Below are 21,644 nucleotides of genomic sequence, written 5' to 3'. Positions count from 1 at the left end.
CAATCCCTCCACTGGCCTCCACTCAGTGTCCTCCACCCCCCTCTGCCAATCCCTCCACTGGCCTCCATTCTGTGTCCTCCACCCCTCTCTGTCATTCCCTCCACTGGCCTCCATTCAGTGTCCTCCACCCCCCTCTGCCAATCCCTCCACTGGCCTCCACTCAGTGTCCTCCACCCCCCTCTGCCAATCCCTCCACTGGCCTCCATTCAGTGTCCTCCACCCCCCTCTGCCAATCCCTCCACTGGCCTCCACTCAGTGTCCTCCACCCCCCTCTGCCAATCCCTCCACTGGCCTCCATTCAGTGTCCTCCACCCCCCTCTGTCATTCCCTCCACTGGCTGCCGATTGCCCAACGGATAAAATTCAAACTACTAACACTGACATACAAAGCCATTCATAACTCCGCCCCAAACTACCTCACCGACCTGATACCCAAATACCACCCAACCCATGCCCTCTGCTCCTCACAAGACCTCCTTCTCTCTAGTTGCCTGGTCTCCTCCTCCCATGCCCATCCCCAGGACTTCTCCAGGCCTTTCCCCATCCTCTGGAACTCACTACCCCAATCCATCAGACTGTCACCTACCCTCCTCACCTTCAGGCACACCCTGAAAACCCATCTCTTCAGGGAAGCCTACCCCACCCTCACCTAACAGCCGATTTCCTCCACTCCTCCCACCACTCCATCCCCACCAGCGATCTCCTCCTGTACCACCATCCCCTCCCTCCTAGATTGTAAGCTCCCAGGATCAGGGCCCTCGCACCCCTCGTGTATTGTATTGTTACTGTATTGTCTCATGTTCTCTCCCCACTATAATGTACAGCGCTGAGCAAACCTTCTGCCGCCATATAAATCCTGTATAATAATAATGATACATTCCGTGATACATTGTACAGTATGATACATTGTATGACACATGGAGTTGATTTACTAACACTGGAGCCCTCAGAATCTGGAGCATCTTTTCATGGCGGCCAATCAGCTTCTGACTCCAGCTTGTTCTATGAAGCTTTGACTATAAATCCTGGAAGCTGATTGGCTGCTGTGCAGAGATTTTGCACTCTCCAGCTTTAGCCCCATTGTATGACAGGGATGGGGAGAGAAGAGGACCTGTCATGTCCCGCACATGTCCCGCACATTTCCCGCACATTCCCCGCGCTCTGTATGATCACTGGGTAGGATGTTTCTAGGACTGTCTAGACAATGGGCGGGGGCCGGGGACAAGGTCGGTTCCTGGAGGGGGGGGGGGGCTCCAGGATCTGTCGCTAGGAAGGAAACGCCGGTCCCAGCAAGCTCTGGGCACTCCAGATAGCGACCTCAGCCTTTGTTAGCACACATTCTTCTGGACGCCAACTCTCCCCCACCCACAACTGTCACGTCCGCAGCCGCAGCTCCAAAACAATCCTGGCGGCGGTGGGATGACGCTGGGCGGGTGGTCAGCTGACCCCGGCCGGCGCAGAGGAACCCATTGGACGCTGCTGAGATTCCCGCCATCCAAAATCATTCTCTCTGCGTTTTGGTAACTCCAAAGTGCGTCCTTCTACTTCTCTGTGACGTCCTCCTGCGCCAGGATTCGTCACCCACCCGGCCCGGGCTGTACCCGCCATCGCCACCCGGCCTGGGGTGCACCCGCCACCACCTACCCTGCCCGGGGTGCACCCGCCATCACCCACCATGCCCGGGGTGTACCCGCCATCACCCACCCGGCCCGGGCTGTACCGGCCATCGCCACCCGGCCTGGGGTGCACCCGCCATCACCCACCCTGCCCGGGGTGCACCCGCCATCACCCACCCTGCCCGGGGTGCACCCGCCATCACCCACCCTGCCCGGGGTGCACCCGCCATCACCCACCCTGCCCGGGGTGCACACGCCATCACCCACCCGGCCCGGGCTGCACCCGCCATCACCCACCCAGCCCGGGCTGTACCCGCCATCACCCACCCTGCCCGGAGTGCACCCGCCATCACCCACCCGGCCCGGGCTGTACCCGCCATCGCCACCCGGCCTGGGGTGCACCCGCCATCACCCACCCTGCCCGGGCTGCACCCGCCATCACCCACCCGGCCCGGGCTGTACCGGCCATCGCCACCCGGCCTGGGGTGCACCCGCCATCACCCACCCTGCCCGGGCTGTACCCGCCATCGCCACCCGGCCTGGGTTGCACCCGCCATCACCCATCCTGGCCGGGGTGCACCCGCCATCACCCACCATGCCCGGGGTGTACCCGCCATTGCCACCCGGCCTGGGGTGCACCCGCCATCACCCACCATGCCCGGGGTGTACCCGCCATCACCCACCCTGCCCGGGGTGCACCCGCCATCACCCACCCGGCCCGGGCTGTACCGGCCATCACCCACCCTGCCTGGGGTGCACCCGCCATCACCCACCCGGCCCGGGCTGTACCCGCCATCTTCCACCCTGCCCGGGGTGCACCCGCCATCACCCACCCGGCCCGGGCTGTAATCGCCATCATCCACCCTGCCCGGGGTGCACCCGCCATCTCCCACCCGGCCCGGGGTGCACCCGCCATCACCCACCCTGCCCGGGCTGTAGCCGCCATCACCCACCCTACCCGGGGTGCACCCGCCATCACCCACCTGGCCCGGGCTGTACCCGCCATCACCCACCTGGCCCGGGGTGCACCTGCCACTCCCCATCCGGCCCGGGCTGTACCCGCCATCACCGACCCGGCCCGGGGTGCACCCGCCATCACCCACCCTGCCCAGGCTGTACCCGCCATCACCCACCCGGCCCGGGCTGTACCTGCCATCACCCACCCGGTCTGGGCTGTACCCGCCATCACCCACCCGGCCTGGGCTGTACCCGCCATCACCCACCCTGCCCAGGCTGTACCCGCCATCACCCACCCGGCCCGGGCTGTACCCGCCATCACCCACCCGGCCTGGGCTGTACCCGCCATCACCCACCCGGCCCGGGCTGTACCTGCCATAGACACGCCATTCTAGGTGCCCACCCTTCTCCTTCACTACAACCCTCAAGGCTCCGTACATAGACATCGGGGGCCCCTAGGGGACCACCAATGGGTGCAAGGCTCTGCGGGCAATTGAAGGAATCCCCCGAGGGGTCCACGATGGACTATCAATCCAGGAGAACGGCAGACATTTATTGAAGGAAATTGTAAGAAGCGCTGAGATTGAAGCCCCCCACAGCCTGCTGGGGGGTCCGGATACGGCTTCATTCCAGGACAGGTCAGGGTGAGACACTGAGACGTCACCAGCATGTTTCGGGGGACCAAGTGCCCCCCCCTTCATCAGGGCGAGAAAGAACATCAGGAGATTCTCATCCCAATCTGACATCAATACAATCTACCGCATACCTCCTTCTACCTCGTACCTCCACCTACCTCATACCTCCTTCTACCTCGTACCTCCACCTACCTCATACCTCCTTCTACCTCGTACCTCCACCTACCTCATACCTCCTTCTACCTCGTACCTCCACCTACCTCATACCTCCTTCTACCTCGTATCTCCACCTACCTCATACCTCCTTCTACCTTCTACCTCCACCTACCTCATACCTCCACCTACCTCATACCTCCACCTACCTCATACCTCCTTCTACCTTCTACCTCCACCTACCTCATACCTCCACCTACCTCATACCTCCACCTACCTCATACCTCCATCTACCTTTTACCTCCACCTACCTCATACCTCCTTCTACCTCGTACCTCCACCTACCTCATACCTCCTTCTACCTCGTACCTCCACCTACCTCATACCTCCTTCTACCTCGTACCTCCACCTACCTCATACCTCCTTCTACCTCGTATCTCCACCTACCTCATACCTCCTTCTACCTTCTACCTCCACCTACCTCATACCTCTACCTACCTCATACCTCCACCTACCTCATACCTCCATCTACCTTTTACCTCCACCTACCTCATACCTCCATCTACCTCTTTCCTCCATCTAACTCATACCTCCACCTACCTTGTACCTTCACCTACCTTGTACCTTTACCTACCTTGTACCTTCACCTACCTCGTACCTCCACCTACCTTGTACCTCCACATACCTCATACTTCCATCTACCTCATACCTCCATCTACCTCATACCTCCATCTACCTCATTCCTCCATCTAACTCGTACCTCCACCTACCTCATACCTCCTTCTACCTTGTACCTCCACCTACCTCGTACCTCCACATACCTCATACCTCCAGTGTGCTGGGCCTGTGATGAGAACTTAGGGGTAGAGAAGGCAGAGAGGAAGGAGGTTGTACGTTCCTTGTGTTCCTCTATATATTGGCAGGACCTGTGATGCCTCCTGTGTTCTCAGTCCTGGTCTGCAGACTGTGTAGTGTAGACTGCAGGCAGGATGAATGTAAACAAAGCAGAGCTTACACTGTCCCGGGCCGGTGATGAGAACTGTGAAAGCTGGAGGGGGGGGGGGATGGGAGGGGAGGGGTTATAAGTTGCCTACGTTCCTTGTTACCGTACAATTGCTGATGGTAGTCCTCTATTTGATTGCATGCTCTTGGGGTCACAGAATGACATTTGAACACTGTTGTCTTCTTCCAGCTTCCGGCATCACTCAGAAGTCGGTGACTCGAAGGCACATCAGTAAGCGGACCCCACACATGGATACCACCTACCTTTCCACCACATTCACCCAAGGAGGAGACCAGACGCCCTTCTCTGTGACCAACAAGACCAACGTGTCCGACATCACCGAGAATCCCGTCACTTCCACCACCAATCCGGATCCTGCACTCACACACACCGGGGGAACCGGATCTGTCACCAACGATTCTGGAAATCAAACCTATTCTGCTGGGATGACGCAAGTGTCCGTTACCAGAGCAAAGGATTCTGGGAACACAACACAAGAATTTGTCACCATGACACAGGATTCCGAAAATTCCACTGAGACCTCCGGGATTCATAAAACAGATTCGGAGCTTTCTGCCTCCATCACCTACCCTCTGCAGACCCCTTCTTACTTGATGACCACCTACCCATCCCCCACATCTCACCAGGCCTCAGAATCTTCAGCCCCGTTCACTAGCATTCCTGTTACTGCTCCAAGCACGACCAGCAATGTCCAAGGGACCCATATTTCAGTTAGTGAGTCAACCTTTGTGTATTCTTCTCCGACTTCCCCCAACTCTTCAATGTCCACCTTCCCAGCTTCCTCCAGCCAGTTGCCATCCTCTCCTCCTGAAGATGCAGGAACCGTCTTCAACCAAACGTCACCTGAAGTTTCTTCTTCATCTTCTATTCCTTCCACGTTGGTCTCTACATCTTTCTCCACCTTCTCCACCTTCCCGCCTGAGGCTTCATCAACATTCATCTCCACAGAGTCTTCTCCCCCACAAACCACCCTTCTAACGACTCCCGAACTTCCTTCTTCGTCATCTTTACCTTCTGTGCCGCCATCTTTACACACCACGTCCTCTTCCAATGACATTATAGGAGCAAGCACCTCCTATAGGACTTCTTTACCTCCAGCTAGGACTGACCAAACCCCTGGGGCCTACAACATTTCCACCACTGGCCTTAGAGAGTCCTACACTACAGAAAGTGGTCAGAGGTTCCTTGACGAGACCAGAACGGCATTAAAAGACTTGGTAACGACCATGAGCTCCGTTGTGGAAACTCAAACTTCAGCTACTTCTCTTGAAGGTGGAGGAACTCCAAGTCTGGCAACAACACATGTAACTGAACCTTCAGCTCCACCAACTAGTCCCATTCCATTGACTACTTCCAGAAACTGGCTGATCCCGTCACCACGTTTTAGCACACAAGGGCCCCCTCAAGATATTCCAGAGACTACAAAACCAGGAGGTCCAGCATTGACCACTGGTGACCCCAGAAAGCAGGTGACCTCCATCAGAACAACCAGCATGGACATAAAGACCGTAATGCCAAAAGTGGAGACTACTGTCAGTCATAAGGAGAAGGAGCCGGCACACACCACAGCACAACCCAGTGTAGTCACCATCAAATATTCCACCACCACAGCAACTAGTCCTCCAACTCCAGCCGCACCGCCCAGACCCACCTCACCAGCACCAGGTATGGCATCGAAGGACTCTGACTGCTCTCCATACACTGCAGAACTTCACATAAATGTGTTCCTAACAGTTTTTCCCGTTTCCATAGTCAGTGTCTGCTCCCCAAATCCGTGCCACAACGGCGGCAGCTGCATAGAACATGGCGGGCACCGGAAGGACTACAGATGTGAGTGTCCCGCGGCCTGGCAGGGGCAGCACTGTGACAGAGGTAAGTTTCCCACAGCCAACGCTTCATTCTGAGAGGGAATTCAAATGTGGGCCCAACAGCCAGACATAGAAGAAGACCCAATGGTCCATCGAGTCTGGAGGATGGTGATACCTCCTGCACCCCTCAGTACCCTCCAATCGCTGGTCCCTGGGGATGGATGGTGATACCTCCTGCATCGCTCTGCTCACTCCTCGCACCCCTCAGTACCCTCCAATCGCTGGTCCCTTTGGATGGTGATACCTCCTGCATCGCTCTGCTCACTCCCCGCACCCCTCAGTACCCTCCAATCCCTGGTCCCTGGGGATGGACGGTGATACCTCCTGCATCACTCTGCTCACTCCCCGCACCCCTCAGTACCCTCCAATCCCTGGTCAATCGAGTCTGGAGGATGGTGATACCCCCTGCATCGCTCTGCTCACTACCTGCACTCCTCAGTACCCTCCAATCGCTGGTCCCTGGGGATGGATGGTGATACCTCCTGCATTGCTCTGCTCACTACCTGCACTCCTCAGTACCCTCCAATCCCTGGTCCCTGGGGATGGATGGTGATACCTCCTGCATCGCTCTGCTCACTACCTGCACTCCTCAGTACCCTCCAATCGCTGGTCCCTGGGGATGGATGGTGATACCTCCTGCATCGCTCTGCTCACTCCCTGCACCCCTCAGTACCCTCTGACCCTGATCCCTGGGGATGGACGGTGATACCTTGTTAATCGCTCTGCTCTCCCCTCACTCCCCACACCCCTCAGTACCCTCCAATCCCCGGTCCCTGGGGTACCTCCATATTAATGTCCATAGTTCTGGAATGGGATGTCCATCCAGCTGGCATTATAATTTGGGGTTCACTAACTTTTGGCCACAATGTTTGTTTTAATTTTTTTCTATTCATGTTTTCAAAGAAAATGACACCAGAAAGTGCAGCCCCCCCAATGCCCCCCCCAATGCCTCCCCCGATACCTCCCCCCCCTGATGCCCCCCCTTGATGCCCCCCCCCCCCCTTGATGCCTCCCCCTCCTAATATACAGGATATCATTGTCTTGTGATCTGATCTCGCTGTCTGTGGACGATTGTATGTCACCTCCTTCTCCTTTCTGCCCAGATGTGGACGAATGTCTCTCCAGGCCGTGTCCAGCCCCGGCCACGTGTGTGAACCTTCGGGGGTCCTTCGCCTGCCGCTGCCCCCTGGGGTACATCCTGGAGAACGGCACCGGCTGCGTCCAGGGTGAGACATCGGGAAAAGGGATTGATCGTTCTGTATGTTCCCAGATGGGGGCGGAGTCTCACTTCTCTGTAACCACAATGAATATTTCTGATTGGAGGCCAGCAGCTCCTCCCTCCCATTCTTCTTTTATTTGCCCGCAGAGACCGAACGGCGTTCTCATCGATCGTTTTGTCTTTGCAGTGAGGACGTTCCTCGGCCACATCGAAATCCCGAGAAGTTTGCTGAACGGCTCCAACGGGAAATACACCAAATTACAGCAAATCGAAGATGAGATCGTTCATATCGTGAGTAGAGCGAACATCCGATAGACCATTCCATGTCAGAGAGGGGAGCTGCTAGAGTTCTGTTCAGCCAGTTCTCAGATTTACACACACCTGCCGGACAGTACAGCCAGACTGGTGACCTGACTTCTTCCACTGCAGAGAATCGGTTCACTGGGGCTCTCCGGGTGCCCACGGTATGTCCCTGCAGACATAGATAGGAGGGCCCCAGACATAGAACTTCAAAGGGCCCCAAACAGAAGAAGCTCCAGAGGGCCCCACACACAGACCTCCAGAGGGTCCCACACACTGAACCCCAGAGGGCCCCACACTCAGAATCGCAGAGGGTCCCACACACAGACCTCCAGAGGGTCCCACACACTGAACCCCAGAGGGCCCCACACTCAGAACCGCAGAGGGCCCCACACACAGAACCCCAGTGGGCCCCACACACAGAACCTCAGAGGGCCACTCACTCAGAACCGCAGAGGGCCCCACACTCAGAACTGCAGAGGGCCCCACACACAGAACCACAGAGCACCCTACACACAGAACCCTAGAGGGCCCCACACACAGACCTCCAGAGGGCTCCACACACAGAACCCCGGAGGGCCCCACACACAGAACCTCAGAGCACCCTACACACAGAAGCCTAGAGGGCCCCACACACAGACCTCCAGAGGGCCCCACACACTGAACACCAGAGGGCCCCACATACACAACCCTAGAGGCCCCGCACACAGAACCCCAGAGGGCCCCACACAAAGAACTCCAGGGGGCCTCACACAAAGAACTCCAGAGGGTCCCACACTCTGGACTCCAGAGGGCCCCTCCCACAGAACCCCAGAGGGCCCCACACACAGAACCCTAGAGGGCCCCACACAAAGAGCTCCAGAGGGCCTCACACACAGGATTCCAGAGGGTCCCACACACAGGACTCCAGAGGGCCCCACACACAGAACTCTGGTGGGTCCCACACTCTGGACTCCAGAGGGCCCCACACACATTACTTCAGAGGGCCCCACACACAGGACTCCAGAGAGCCCCACACACAGAAATCCTGAGGGTCCCACACACAGAAATCCTGAGGGCCACACACACACACACACTATTTTTTTCAGAAAATGATGAACAACATTTTTTTTTCTGCCGACTAACCTGCGGTCATCTGAGCCCGTTCTACAAACCTCCGGCTGAGATCAATTTCTAACACATGAACTTTAAACTTCTAACCCATGGACTTCCTAAGGGCCCCACTGGAGAGACCATGGACTCCTGGAGGACAACACTGGAAATACTGTGCACACTTGGAGGGCACCAATGGTGGTGCTGAGGTCATCTGCAGGGCCCAATTAGAGGCACTATGGATACCTAGAGGGCTCCACTGCAGACGCCATGGACATCTGGAGGGCCCTACTGTAGATACCATGGACACCCAAGGGCCCAAATGGAAACACCGTGGACACCTGGAGGACCCCACTGGAGATACCATGGACACCCTAGGACCCAAATGGAAACACAGTGGACACCTAGAGGGCTCCACTGGAGATACCATGGACACCCTAGGACCCAAATGGAAGCACTGTCGACATCTGGAGGGCCCTACTAGAGATACCATGGATACCAAAGGGCCCAAATGGAAACACTGTGGACACCTGGAGGGCTCCTCTGGAGATACCATGGACACCCTAGGACCCAAATGGAAGCACTGTCGACATCTGGAGGGCCCTACTAGAGATACCATGGATACCAAAGGGCCCAAATGGAAACACTGTGGACACCTGGAGGGCCCCACTGGAGATACCATGGACACCCAATGGCCCCACTGGAACCACTGTGGACACCCGGAAGGCCCCACTGGATATACCATGGACACCCAAGGGCCCAAATGGAAACACCGTGGACACCTGGAGGACCCCACTGGAGATACCATGGACACCCTAGGACCCAAATGGAAACACAGTGGACACCTAGAGGGCTCCACTGGAGATACCATGGACACCCTAGGACCCAAATGGAAGCACTGTCGACATCTGGAGGGCCCTACTAGAGATACCATGGATACCAAAGGGCCCAAATGGAAACACTGTGGACACCTGGAGGGCCCTACTGGAGATACCTTGGACACCCAGGGAACCAAATGGAAAAACTGTGGACTACTAGAGGGCCCCACTGGAGATACCATGGACATCCAAAGGCCCAACTGGAAACACTGTAGACACCTGGAGGGCCCTACTGGAGATACCATGGACACCCAAAGGCCCAAATGGAAAAACTGTGGACATCTAGAGGGCCCCACTGGGGATAACATGGACATCAAATGGCCCAAATGGAAACACTGTGGACACCTGGAGGGCCCCACTGGAGATACCGTGGACACCCAAAGGCCCAAATGGAAAAACTGTGGACATCTAGAGGGCCCCACTGGAGATACCATGGACATCAAAGGGCCCAAATGGAAAAATGTGGACACCTGGAGGGCCCCACTGGAGATACCATGGACAACAAAGGGCCCAAATGGAAACACTGTGGACACCTGAAGGTCCCCACTGGACATACAATGGATACCCAAGGACCCAAATGGAAACACTGTGGACTACTAGGGGGCCCCACTGGAGATACCTTGGACACCCAAGGGCCCAAATGGAAACACTGTGGACACCTGGAGGGCCCCACTGGAGATACCATGCACACCCAAGAGCCCAAATAGAAACACTGTAGACACCTGGAGGGGCCTACTAAAGATACCATGGATACCCAAGGGCCCAAATGGAAACACTGTGGACACCTGGAGGGCCCCACTGGAGATACCATGGAGACCCAAGGACCCAAATGGAAACACTGTGGACATCTAGAGGGCCTCACTGGAGATACCATGGACACTCAAGGACCCAAATGATACATTGTGGACACCTGGAGGGCCTCACTGGAGAAACCATGGACACCCAAGAGCCCAAATAGAAACACTGTAGACACCTGGAGGGCCTCACTGGAGAAACCATGGACAACCAAGGGCCCAAATGGAAAAACTGCGGATAACTAGAGGGCCCCACTGGAGATACCATGGACACCCAAGGACCCAAATGGAAACACCGTGGACATCTAGAGGGCCTCATTGGAGATACCACAGACTCCTGAATGGCCCCACTGCAGACCCCATGGGCACCTGGTGGAAACTACTGGAGACACCATGGACACCTGGATGGCCTATGTGGACCCCATGGTCAGTGGAAGATCCCTCACCAGAACCAGCAGCATTCTATATTATATTTCAGCCCACATATTAGTTTTCTTCTTCGGCCGCACATAGACCCCGCCCCTTCTGATTAATGAGACATAGACCCCGCCCCCTTCTGATTAATGAGACATAGACCCCGCCACTTCTGATTAATCAGACATAAACTCTCCTGGTTGTCTCCTGCAGCTGAGCTGATTACATTCCTCTTGCTTGTTGGTGGGCAGGCGGCTCAGGCACAGAGGGGAACTAGAAATGAATTGATAATCGTCAATATACCTCAAGCACAAGAAATATGTTAGTACCGATCCATTCTGTACAATTCACAATTGATAGTTTTATTGATCAGCAGATATTACATATAGATCCATTCTGTGCAATTCACAATCGATCGTTTTATTGATCAGCAGTTATTACATATAGATCCATTCTGTGCAATTCACAATCGATCGTTTTATTGATCAGCAGTTATTACATATAGATCCATTCTGTGCAATTCACAATCGATCGTTTTATTGATCAGCAGTTGTTACACATAGATCCATTCTGTGCAATTCACAATCGATCGTTTTATTGATCAGCAGTTATTACACATAGATCCATTCTGTGCAATTCACAATCGATCGTTTTATTGATCAGCAGATATTACACAGAGATCCATTCTGTGCAATTCACAATCGATCGTTTTATTGATCAGCAGTTATTACGCATAGCATTGTTATTAAACAAGAGGATAAAAGTCGGGGTTCCCCTTCATGGTAGAGCCTCCATGTAGTGTCACACGCTGACAGGTTGCAGTTTTGGGCGGAGTTCTGATACTAACCTCATCGATCTCTCTTTCTTCCTGTAGCTGAATTCCTCCTTCTCTGTGATTGGTGGATATTACCAATCGGCCGTCACTAACAGCAGGTGAGATGCGCAGTTGTAGCTCTGCCATGTGTGGGAGGAGTCTGAGTGGTTCTGACCCGAGTCTGTCGCTGTTCAGTTTCAGCAATCGCATCGAACTCTCCGTCCAGAATATCTTCCTCCTGTCCTCCAACGTCACCCTGTATGACCTGAGACACAACATCCAGCGCTACAAAAAGGGGTGCCAGTCCGCCCCCGAGCACTCGCCCACGTGCCAGCTCATACTCCACCCTGAACTCTATTACATAGGTAATTGTATACACAAATATACCGCCTCCACCCCAAACTGAGGTATGTAGATGACTCCTCTGACATGTTCCACAATGCTGTACAGAGGAGCTTACACTCTAATGTCCCCTCCCCCACAGTCCCATCAGTCTCTGTACCAGAGGAGCTGACACTCTAATGTCCCCTCCCCCCGCAGTCCCATCAGTCTCTGTACCAGAGGAGCTGACACTCTAATGTCCCCTCCCCCGCAGTCCCATCAGTCTCTGTACCAGAGGAGCTGACACTCTAATGTCCCCTCCCCCGCAGTCCCATCAGTCTCTGTACCAGAGGAGCTGACACTCTAATGTCCCCTCCCCCGCAGTCCCATCAGTCTCTGTACCAGAGGAGCTGACACTCTAATGTCCCCTCCCCCGCAGTCCCATCAGTCTCTGTACCAGAGGATCTTACACTCTAATGTCCCCTCCCCCACAGTCCCATCGGTCTCTGTACCAGAGGAGCTTACACTCTAATGTCCCCTCCCCCACAGTCCCATCGGTCTCTGTACCAGAGGAGCTTACACTCTAATGTCCCTTCCCCCACAGTCCCATCAGTCTCTGTACCAGAGGAGCTGACACTCTAATGTCCCCTCCCCCACAGTCCCATCAGTCTCTGTACCAGAGGAGCTTACACTCTAATGTCCCCTCCCCCACAGTCCCATCAGTCTGTGTACCAGAGGAGCTTACACTCTAATGTCCCCTCCCCCACAGTCCCATCAGTCTGTGTACCAGAGGAGCTTATACTCTAATGTCCCCTCCCCCACAGTCACATCAGTCTCTGTACCAGAGGAGCTTACGCTCTAATGTCCCCTCCCCCACAGTCACATCAGTCTCTGTACCAGAGGAGCTTACACTCTAATGTCCCCTCCCCCGCAGCCACATCAGTCTCTGTACAGAGGAGCTGACACTCTAATGTCCCCTCCCCCACAGTCCCATCAGTCTCTGTACCAGAGGAGCTGACACTCTAATGTCCCCTCCCCCACAGTCCCATCAGTCTCTGTACAGAGGAGCTGACACTCTAATGTCCCCTCCCCCACAGTCCCATCAGTCTCTGTACTGAGGAGCTGACACTCTAATATCCCCTCCCCCACAGTCACATCAGTCTCTGTACTGAGGAGCTGACACTCTAATGTCCGCACTGATCTCTCTCTGTTCTCAGCTGTCAGTCTGTGTAATATGAAGAATCCGGGATGTGATAACGAGACGTCGGAGTGCGCTGACCCAGCCGGCATCACCCAGTGCCAGTGTAAGGCCGGATTCTTCAAATACAGCACAACGGACCGATCCTGCCGGGGTGAGCTGAGCGACACACAGCCAATCAGGCCTGGAGCTGGGAGGGGCTAATATGCAAATGAGCTGATCTACATAAACATTGATCAGACGGGAGATACAGAGATACAAAGTAACATTGTTTATAAACATCGATCAGAAGGGGGATGGAGAGATACAAAGTAACATTGTTTATAAACATCGATCAGACGGGAGATGGAGAGATACAAAGTAACATTGTTTATAAACATCGATCAGACGGGAGATAGAGATACAAAGTAACATTGTTTATAAACATCGATCAGACGGGAGATAGAGATACAAAGTAACATTGTTTATAAACAGCAATCAGACAGGAGATAGAGATACAAAGTAACATTGTTTATAAACATTGATCAGACAAGAGATACAAAGTAACATTGTTTATAAACAGCAATCAGACGGGAGATGGAGGGATACAAAGTAACATTGTTTATAAACATCGATCAGACGGGAGATAGAGATACAAAGTAACATTGTTTATAAACATCGATCAGACGGGGGATAGAGAGATACAAAGTAACATTGTTTATAAACATCGATCAGACGGGAGATAGAGAGATACAAAGTAACATTGTTTATAAACATCGATCAGACGGGAGATAGAGAGATACAAAGTAACATTGTTTATAAACATCGATCAGACGGGAGATGGAGAGATACAAAGTAACATTGTTTATAAACATCGATCAGACGGGAGAGAGAGATACAAAGTAACATTGTTTATAAACATTGATCAGACGGGAGATGGAGATACAAAGTAACATTGTTTATAAACATCGATCAGACGGGAGGTAGAGATACAAAGTAACATTGTTTATAAACATCGATCAGACGGGAGATGGAGAGATACAAAGTAACATTGTTTATAAACATCGATCAGACGGGAGATAGAGAGATACAAAGTAACATTGTTTATAAACATCGATCAGACGGGAGATAGAGATACAAAGTAACATTGTTTATAAACATCGATCAGACGGGAGATAGAGAGATACAAAGTAACATTGTTTATAAACATCGATCAGACAGGAGATAGAGAGATACAAAGTAACGTTGTTTATAAACATCGATCAGACGGGAGATAGAGAGATACAAAGTAACATTGTTTATAAACATCGATCAGACAGGAGATAGAGAGATACAAAGTAACATTGTTTATAAACACAATTTAAAAAAAATAAAATGTCTGTATAACCGCAAATAAATCTCTGTTTACACTAATCACCCTAATTAATGTTTCTTCCCTTCTCCCTTTAGCTATTATTTTCCTGCTTTTTTTCCCTTTCATTTCTATGTTATAACCATTAATATGGAAGCTTTTTAAAATGTTTATATTTGTTTATTTTTGTCACGTATAAAAAAAAATAGTGAAAACAAATCTTTCTCTCATTTGTACATAACGTTGCAGCTCCTCGTATCGGAATCTTCATTTTAGTATCATTTTCATTTGGACAAATTGAAGAATCAAATGTGTAATTTCATCTACAGCCAGGGCGGCGCTAACACTAGGCAAACTAGGCAGTCGCCTCGGGCACACAGCTGCCGGGGGGGCACACAGCTGCCTGAGGGGGGTGGGGGCAGGGGGGACACAGCTGCCGGGGGGGCACACAGCTGCCTGGGGGGGCACACAGCTGCCGGGGGGGCACACAGCTGCCTGAGGGGGGGGGCACACAGCTGCCTGAGGGGGGTGGGGGCAGGGGGGACACAGCTGCCGGGGGGGCACACAGCTGCCTGGGGGGGCACACAGCTGCCGGGGGGGCACACAGCTGCCTGAGGGGGGGGGCACACAGCTGCCGGGGGGGGGCACACAGCTGCCTGAGGGGGGGGGGTGGGGGCGGGGGGCACACAGCTGCCTGAGAGGGGGGGGCACACAGCTGCCTGGGGGGGCACACAGCTGCCTGGGAGGGACACACAGCTGCCTGAAGGGGGGTGGGGGCGGGGGGCACACAGCTGCCTGAGGGGGGGGGGCACACAGCTGCCGGGGGGGGGGCACACAGCTGCCTGAGGGGGGGGTGGGGGCGGGGGGCACACAGCTGCCTGAGGGGGGGGGCACACAGCTGCCGGGGGGGGCACACAGCTGCCTGAGGGGGCACACAGCTGCCTGAGAGGGGGGGCACACAGCTGCCTGGGGGGGGCACACAGCTGCCTGGGAGGGACACACAGCTGCCTGAGGGGGGGGGGCACAGCCACCACCGCTGGTTTCCCTACTCTTTGATGGCCAGATCTAGGGGGGTGCTGGGATTGGGGTTTGGGGGGATTTGGGTAAGGTGAGAGGATTTTATGCTGGGAGGGATAATTTGGAGGGGGTTTAGCTAGAGGAGGGATTTGGGGGAATTTGTCCTAGGTGGGGGGGATTAAAAGAAGAGGAGTGATGCTGGGAGGGGGGATTGGGGGGATTTGTGCTAAGAGGGGGGATTGGGTGGTGTGCTAGGAGGGGGGATGTGGGGATGACTTTTTGCTAGGAAAGGGAAATGGGGGGGGGGGGGGGATTTGTGTTAGGAGGGGGGATTTGGGGGAGGGGATTTGTGCTAGGAGGAGTGATTGGGGTGTGTGCTAGGAGGAGGGATTTGGGGAGACTTTGTGCTAGGAAAGGGAAATGGGGGGGGGATTTGTGTTCAGAGGGAGATTTGGGGGGTATTTGTGCTAGGAAAGGGAACGAGGGGATTTGTGTTAGGAGCTGAGATTTGGGGGGGATTTGTGCTAGGAGGGGGGATTAGGCGGTGTGCTGGGAGGGGGGATTTTGGGGGGACTATGTGCTAGGAAAGGGAATGGGGGGGAGATTTGTGTTAGGAGGGGTCATTGGGTGGTGTGCTAGGAGGTGGGATTTGGTGTGGACTTTGTGCTAGGAAAGGGAAATGGGGGGGGGGTATTAGTGTTAGGAGGGGGGAAGTGGGGGGATTTGTGCTAGGAGGGGGGATTGGGGGGGAGTTTATACTAGGAGAGGGAGGGGGGAGATTTGTGCTAGGAGGGGGGATTTTGGTGGGGAGGAATGTTTTGTGCTGGGAGTGGTAGATTGGGGGGGGTTGTGCTAGTAGGAGGGATTTAGGGAGATTTGTGCTAGGAGGGGGGATTTGGGGGAGGAGATTAGTGCTGGGGGGGGGGGATTTGAGGAGAAAGAGGATGTGTGCACGGAGGGGTGAAGTAGAACTATAGATTAAGTTTTATTTAATTTTTTTGGTGGTGGTGGTGGGGGGGGGCAAGTAGCTGGTCTTGCCTAGGGTGCAAAATAGTCTAGCAGTGGCCCAGTCTACGGGGGGAGGGGGAGAGGGGAGAGGTGGGGGGAGTCATTAATGGAGATATTCTGAGTCATCTCAGTCTTAGGATTTCAGTTTTGGGTGGGGGGCTCCCTACAACTCCCCCATATTCAGGTGGTGTTGTTGGAGTTGCTGGCTCCACCCTTCCCTCTCACTTAGTGTCATTCTGAGCAGGGAAGTCCCACCCCTGCAGAACTGTCCACTCCCCCGCCTACTGAGCCCCTTGAGGGAGGAGCCTGGTTATGGTGTGGTGTAGGGAATGGCGGTGACCCTGATGGAGATGCAGAGACAGGAGCTCCACCAATCTGTCCCGGCATCCCAGCATGTTCTTCCTCCACATCCCCCTCAATCTGAACTGTCACTTCTGCCCGGAGCCGGCCTCCTCCATGCAGTAACACTTACACCGTTTCCTCCGCAGCCTGTGACGACGGGTACAAGCTTCAGGATGGAGCCTGTGTGAGGTGAGGAGGGGCGGAGCTCCCTATTCTGGGGGGGGGGGGGTTTCAGGGGGAATATTGCGGATCCATATTTTCATTATCATATTTCATGGAGGGCGGAGACAGTGCTCCCTCTAGTGGTCAGCGGTATATATGAAGGGGGGCGGGGTTGCTGAGATAAGCCCAGTTAGCCTCCTAGATAGTCAGATTCATGGGGGGGGGGCAGTAAAGGCCAATCACTGTGCAGCACTCAGAGCCCGTGTGGGAGGGGCTTGTATGACGGCCCCACCTACTACATATAGAATTCTATAAACAGCCATGACTGGACTGCAGACTGCAGGGCAGCAGAAATGTGGGAGGAGCCATTCATTCTATATTGGTTGTCACCCACATCCTGACCTCACTGTCCAGGAACAAGCATGCGGCCAGCAAAGTCTGACATTCCCATGCGTGTCCCGGACCGGTGACTCCGTAGTGATGGGAGGACGGGGATGACGGATCAGCAATGGCGGCTCCTGTATATCTATCCACATTATCTATTAAAGGTGGAAGAGAGCCGTGTGACCCGGAGCAGCCAATCTTTCAAGTGGATTTCATCTTTCAAGTGGAACTTCAGCCCAAACGTTTTTTTTCTCAATGTTTGATGGAGGGGTGGAGCCTATGTTGGTGACCCCTGTTGGGGAACTTTTCCTCACTTCCTGTCTCGGGGGCTCCTGAGGGACTGCTGAGGACTGATGACCCGTCAGAGCGGTTATGTTGCCGCCTGTGTCCCCAGCACTTCCTCCCAGCTCCTTGCGTGTGTTGGCCGGAGTCTCATCCTGCGATTTTCATTGCCACTTTACAGTGCGACTTTGGATGAGTGGAACTTTAAAGTGCGACTTGAGGCGACTTTGGATGAGTGGGACTTTACAGTGCGACTTGATGTGACTTTGGATGAGTGGGACTTTACAGTGCGACTTGATGCGACTTTATAGTGCGACTTGACGTGACTTTGGATGAGTGGGACTTTACAGTGCGACTTGATGTGACTTTATAGTGCGACTTGACGTGACTTTGGATGAGTGGGACTTTACAGTGCGACTTGATGTGACTTTGGATGAGTGGGACTTTACAGTGCGACTTGATGCGACTTTGGATGAGTGGGACTTTACAGTGCGACTTGATGCGACTTTATAGTGCGACTTTATGCAACTTTGGATGAGTGGGACTTTACAGTGCGACTTGATGCGACTTTGGATAAGTGGGACTTTACAGTGCGACTTGATGCGACTTTGGATAAGTGGGACTTTACAGTGCGACTTGATGCGACTTTGGATAAGTGGGACTTTACAGTGCGACTTGATGCGACTTTACAGTGCGACTTGATGCGACTTTGAATGAGTGGGACTTTACAGTGCGACTTGATGTGACTTTGGAGGAGTGGGACTTTACAGTGCGACTTGATGTGACTTGGGATGAGTGGGACTTTACAGTGCGACTTGATGTGACTTTGGAGGAGTGGGACTTTACAGTGCGACTTGATGTGACTTTGGAGGAGTGGGACTTTACAGTGCGACTTGATGTGACTTTGGATGAGTGGGACTTTACAGTGCGACTTGGTGTGACTTGGGATGAGTGGGACTATACAGTGCGACTTGATGTGACTTTGGATGAGTGGGACTTTACAGTGCGACTTGATGTGACTTTGGAGGAGTGGGACTTTACAGTGCGACTTGATGTGACTTTGGAGGAGTGGGACTTTACAGTGCGACTTGATGTGACTTGGGATGAGTGGGACTATACAGTGCGACTTGATGTGACTTTGGATGAGTGGGACTTTACAGTGCGACTTGGTGTGACTTGGGATGAGGGGGACTATACAGTGCTACTTGGTGCGTCTTGGGATGAGTGGGACTTTGGATGAGTGGGACTTTACAGTGCGACTTGATGTGACTTTGGATGAGTGGGACTTTACAGTGCGACTTGAGGCGACTTTGGATGAGTGGGACTTTACAGTGCGACTTGAGGCGACTTTGGATGAGTGGGACCTTACAGTGCGACTTGATGCGACTTTGGATAAGTGGGACTTTACAGTGCGACTTGATGTGACTTTGGATGAGTGGGACTTTACAGTGCGACTTGAGGCGACTTTGGATGAGTGGGACTTTACAGTGCGACTTGAGGCGACTTTGGATGAGTGGGACTTTACAGTGCGACTTGAGGCGACTTTGGATGAGTGGGACCTTACAGTGCGACTTGATGCGACTTTGGATAAGTGGGACTTTACAGTGCGACTTGGTGTGACTTGGGATGAGTGGGACTTTGGATGAGTGGGACTTTACAGTGCGACTTGACGTGACTTTGGATGAGTGGGACTTTGGCTTTGCCCGAGGACGATCGTTTCTGCTGCACAAAGTCGCACACAAGTCACATGTACAACATTCAGGTGCAACTTTCATGCGGCTTTGGGGGGTTTACATTGAAGTCTATGGCCCTCAAGTCCCATGAAAGTTGCACCGGAGTAGTGCAGGAACTACGTTGAAGTCGCAGATATGAGTGGTACCAGTTGGGAGACATGGGGGGGGGACCCCAAAGTCGCATAGATGTGAATGGGCTCTGGGTGTGGAATTGTCTGCGGATTGGAGAACATTTGATGATTCCTCTTCTCTCTTAGATGTCCCTTTGGATTCGGAGGATTCAACTGCTCCAACCGTAAGTTCAGTGCTGCGCGTTCAGTTACAGGTGGAGTGAAGGCTCCGCCCATTGTTGCCGTATATATGTAGCCCCTCCCCCTTCCATTGGACCCAAATTCCCCTTCACTGTCAGCCGGCCCCCTTTCTGCTCTCATGTATAAAGCTGTATACAGAGTGTGACCCGCCACTGCGGGATGGTAACAGAAGGGGGATGGAGGACACATGACTGGCAGGGTTACCCCCAAAATGTCCCCCCCCCCCCCCCGGGACACAGATTGCTGGGATGTCGGGTGATGTTCCTGGACGGGGATAATCCAAATACTGCTCGAGGGCCCGGGTCAGTAGGGGGCCCCGTGGTACCTTTTTCATAGGCTTTTTTGAGTTTGGACAAGGACACAGGGGCCCCATGATCCCCTATTGCCCGGGGGCCCCATGAGTTGTCAGTCTGCCCCTGCTTCACACTGTATCAGATTGTATCAAAAGATATCCGGTTGTATCCGATGAGATCAGATTGTATCCGGTTGTATCGGGTTGTGTCAGATTGTATCCGATTGTGTCAGATTGTATCCAGTTGTATCCGGTTGTGTCAGATTGTATCCAGTTGTATCCGGTTGTGTCAGATTGTATCCGGTTGTATCCGGTTGTGTCAGATTGTATCCGGTTGTGTCAGATTGTATCCGGTTGTGTCAGATTGTATCCGGTTGTATCGGGTTGTGTCAGATTGTATCCGGTTGTGTCAGATTGTATCCGGTTGTGTCAGATTGTATCCGGTTGTGTCAGATTGTATCCGGTTGTATCGGGTTGTGTCAGATTGTATCCGGTTGTATCAGCAGCAGATAAAACTGCGTTATCTCAGTCTGAAGACTAAACACAGAAACCAGAAATGCGTTGTGTAATGTATTCATGAGAACGATTGCACAGCGATTCTCTCGGTGACTTTCATGCAGAATCATGTGTGTGTGGGGGGGGGGAGGGGGGAGATCGGTCTGTGAATAGTCTGCAGTGTATGGGGAGGGGGGGGGGGAGATCGGTCTGTGAATAGTCTGCAGTGTATGGGGAGGGGGGGGGAGATCTATCAGTGAATAGTCTGCAGTGTATGGGGAGGGGGGGGAGATCTATCAGTGAATAGTCTGCAGTGTATGGGGGGGGGGGGAGATCTATCAGTGAATAGTCTGCAGTGTATGGGGGGGGCGGCGCTCACCTCTTCTCATCCATCCTTCGCACCACTGAAGCGCTGAGCTGATCCTGAGCTCCGCCCATTATAGTGGACAGTAATAGCGGGAGATGGGAGTGCAGGAGACTAGAGGAGGGTTTAATGGAGCAGCTTAGACCTGCTGGGACTTGTAGTTCCATATTAGCTGTGTGCTGCTATCAGGGATTGCTGGGACTTGTAGTTCTGTATTGGCTGCACATTGGGTTGGCTGGAATTTGTGGTGCTGCCCTGACACAGGTTAGTTGTTGGTGGAGCTGGTAGCGCCCCCTGGATTTACATTTTGTGAATTGTTGTTACAGTGACCCAGACTTGTCATATCCCCCCCCCCCGTCATTATCCCCCCCTCCCCATTATTATCCCCCCCTCCCCATCATTATCCCCCCCATAATTATCCCCCCTCCCTGTCATTATCTCCCCTCCCCATTATCCCCCTCCCCGTCATTATCCCCCCATCATTATCCCCCTCCCTGTCATTATCCCTCCCCACCATTATCTCCCACCCCCCGTCATTATCCCCCCTCCCCTTCATTATACCCCCCCTCCCCATCATTATCCCCCCTCCCCATCATTATCCCCCCCCTCCCCATCATTATCCCCCCTCCCCATCATTATCCC

At 53.7% G+C, this 21,644-nt stretch overlaps 1 protein-coding gene across 1 annotated transcript in view; it reads left to right on the top strand.

The window, feature by feature from the left end:
• The window catches only part of LOC149428618 (uncharacterized), a 52,598-nt gene extending 32,677 nt beyond the window's left edge, over window positions 1–19,921 (top strand). The window contains exons 2-10 of the mRNA XM_089667196.1: window positions 4,553–6,049; window positions 6,137–6,256; window positions 7,356–7,478; window positions 7,659–7,762; window positions 11,824–11,882; window positions 11,959–12,128; window positions 13,302–13,436; window positions 17,126–17,168; window positions 19,798–19,921. Coding sequence (XP_089523322.1) covers window positions 4,553–6,049; window positions 6,137–6,256; window positions 7,356–7,478; window positions 7,659–7,762; window positions 11,824–11,882; window positions 11,959–12,128; window positions 13,302–13,436; window positions 17,126–17,168; window positions 19,798–19,906 — 2,360 coding nt within the window. The 3' untranslated portion in view covers window positions 19,907–19,921. The remainder of the gene's footprint in view (window positions 1–4,552; window positions 6,050–6,136; window positions 6,257–7,355; window positions 7,479–7,658; window positions 7,763–11,823; window positions 11,883–11,958; window positions 12,129–13,301; window positions 13,437–17,125; window positions 17,169–19,797) is intronic.
• Window positions 19,922–21,644: the final 1,723 nt, after the last annotated feature.

The sequence above is a fragment of the Staurois parvus genome, unplaced genomic scaffold, assembly GCF_062004578.1.
Source record: "Staurois parvus isolate SC_StPar_1 unplaced genomic scaffold, SC_StPar_1.0 ptg003087l, whole genome shotgun sequence".
NCBI classification, from domain to species: domain Eukaryota; kingdom Metazoa; phylum Chordata; class Amphibia; order Anura; family Ranidae; genus Staurois; species Staurois parvus.
Note: the sequence above shows the minus strand (reverse complement) of the source record. Positions and strands in the feature narration are given on the sequence as shown.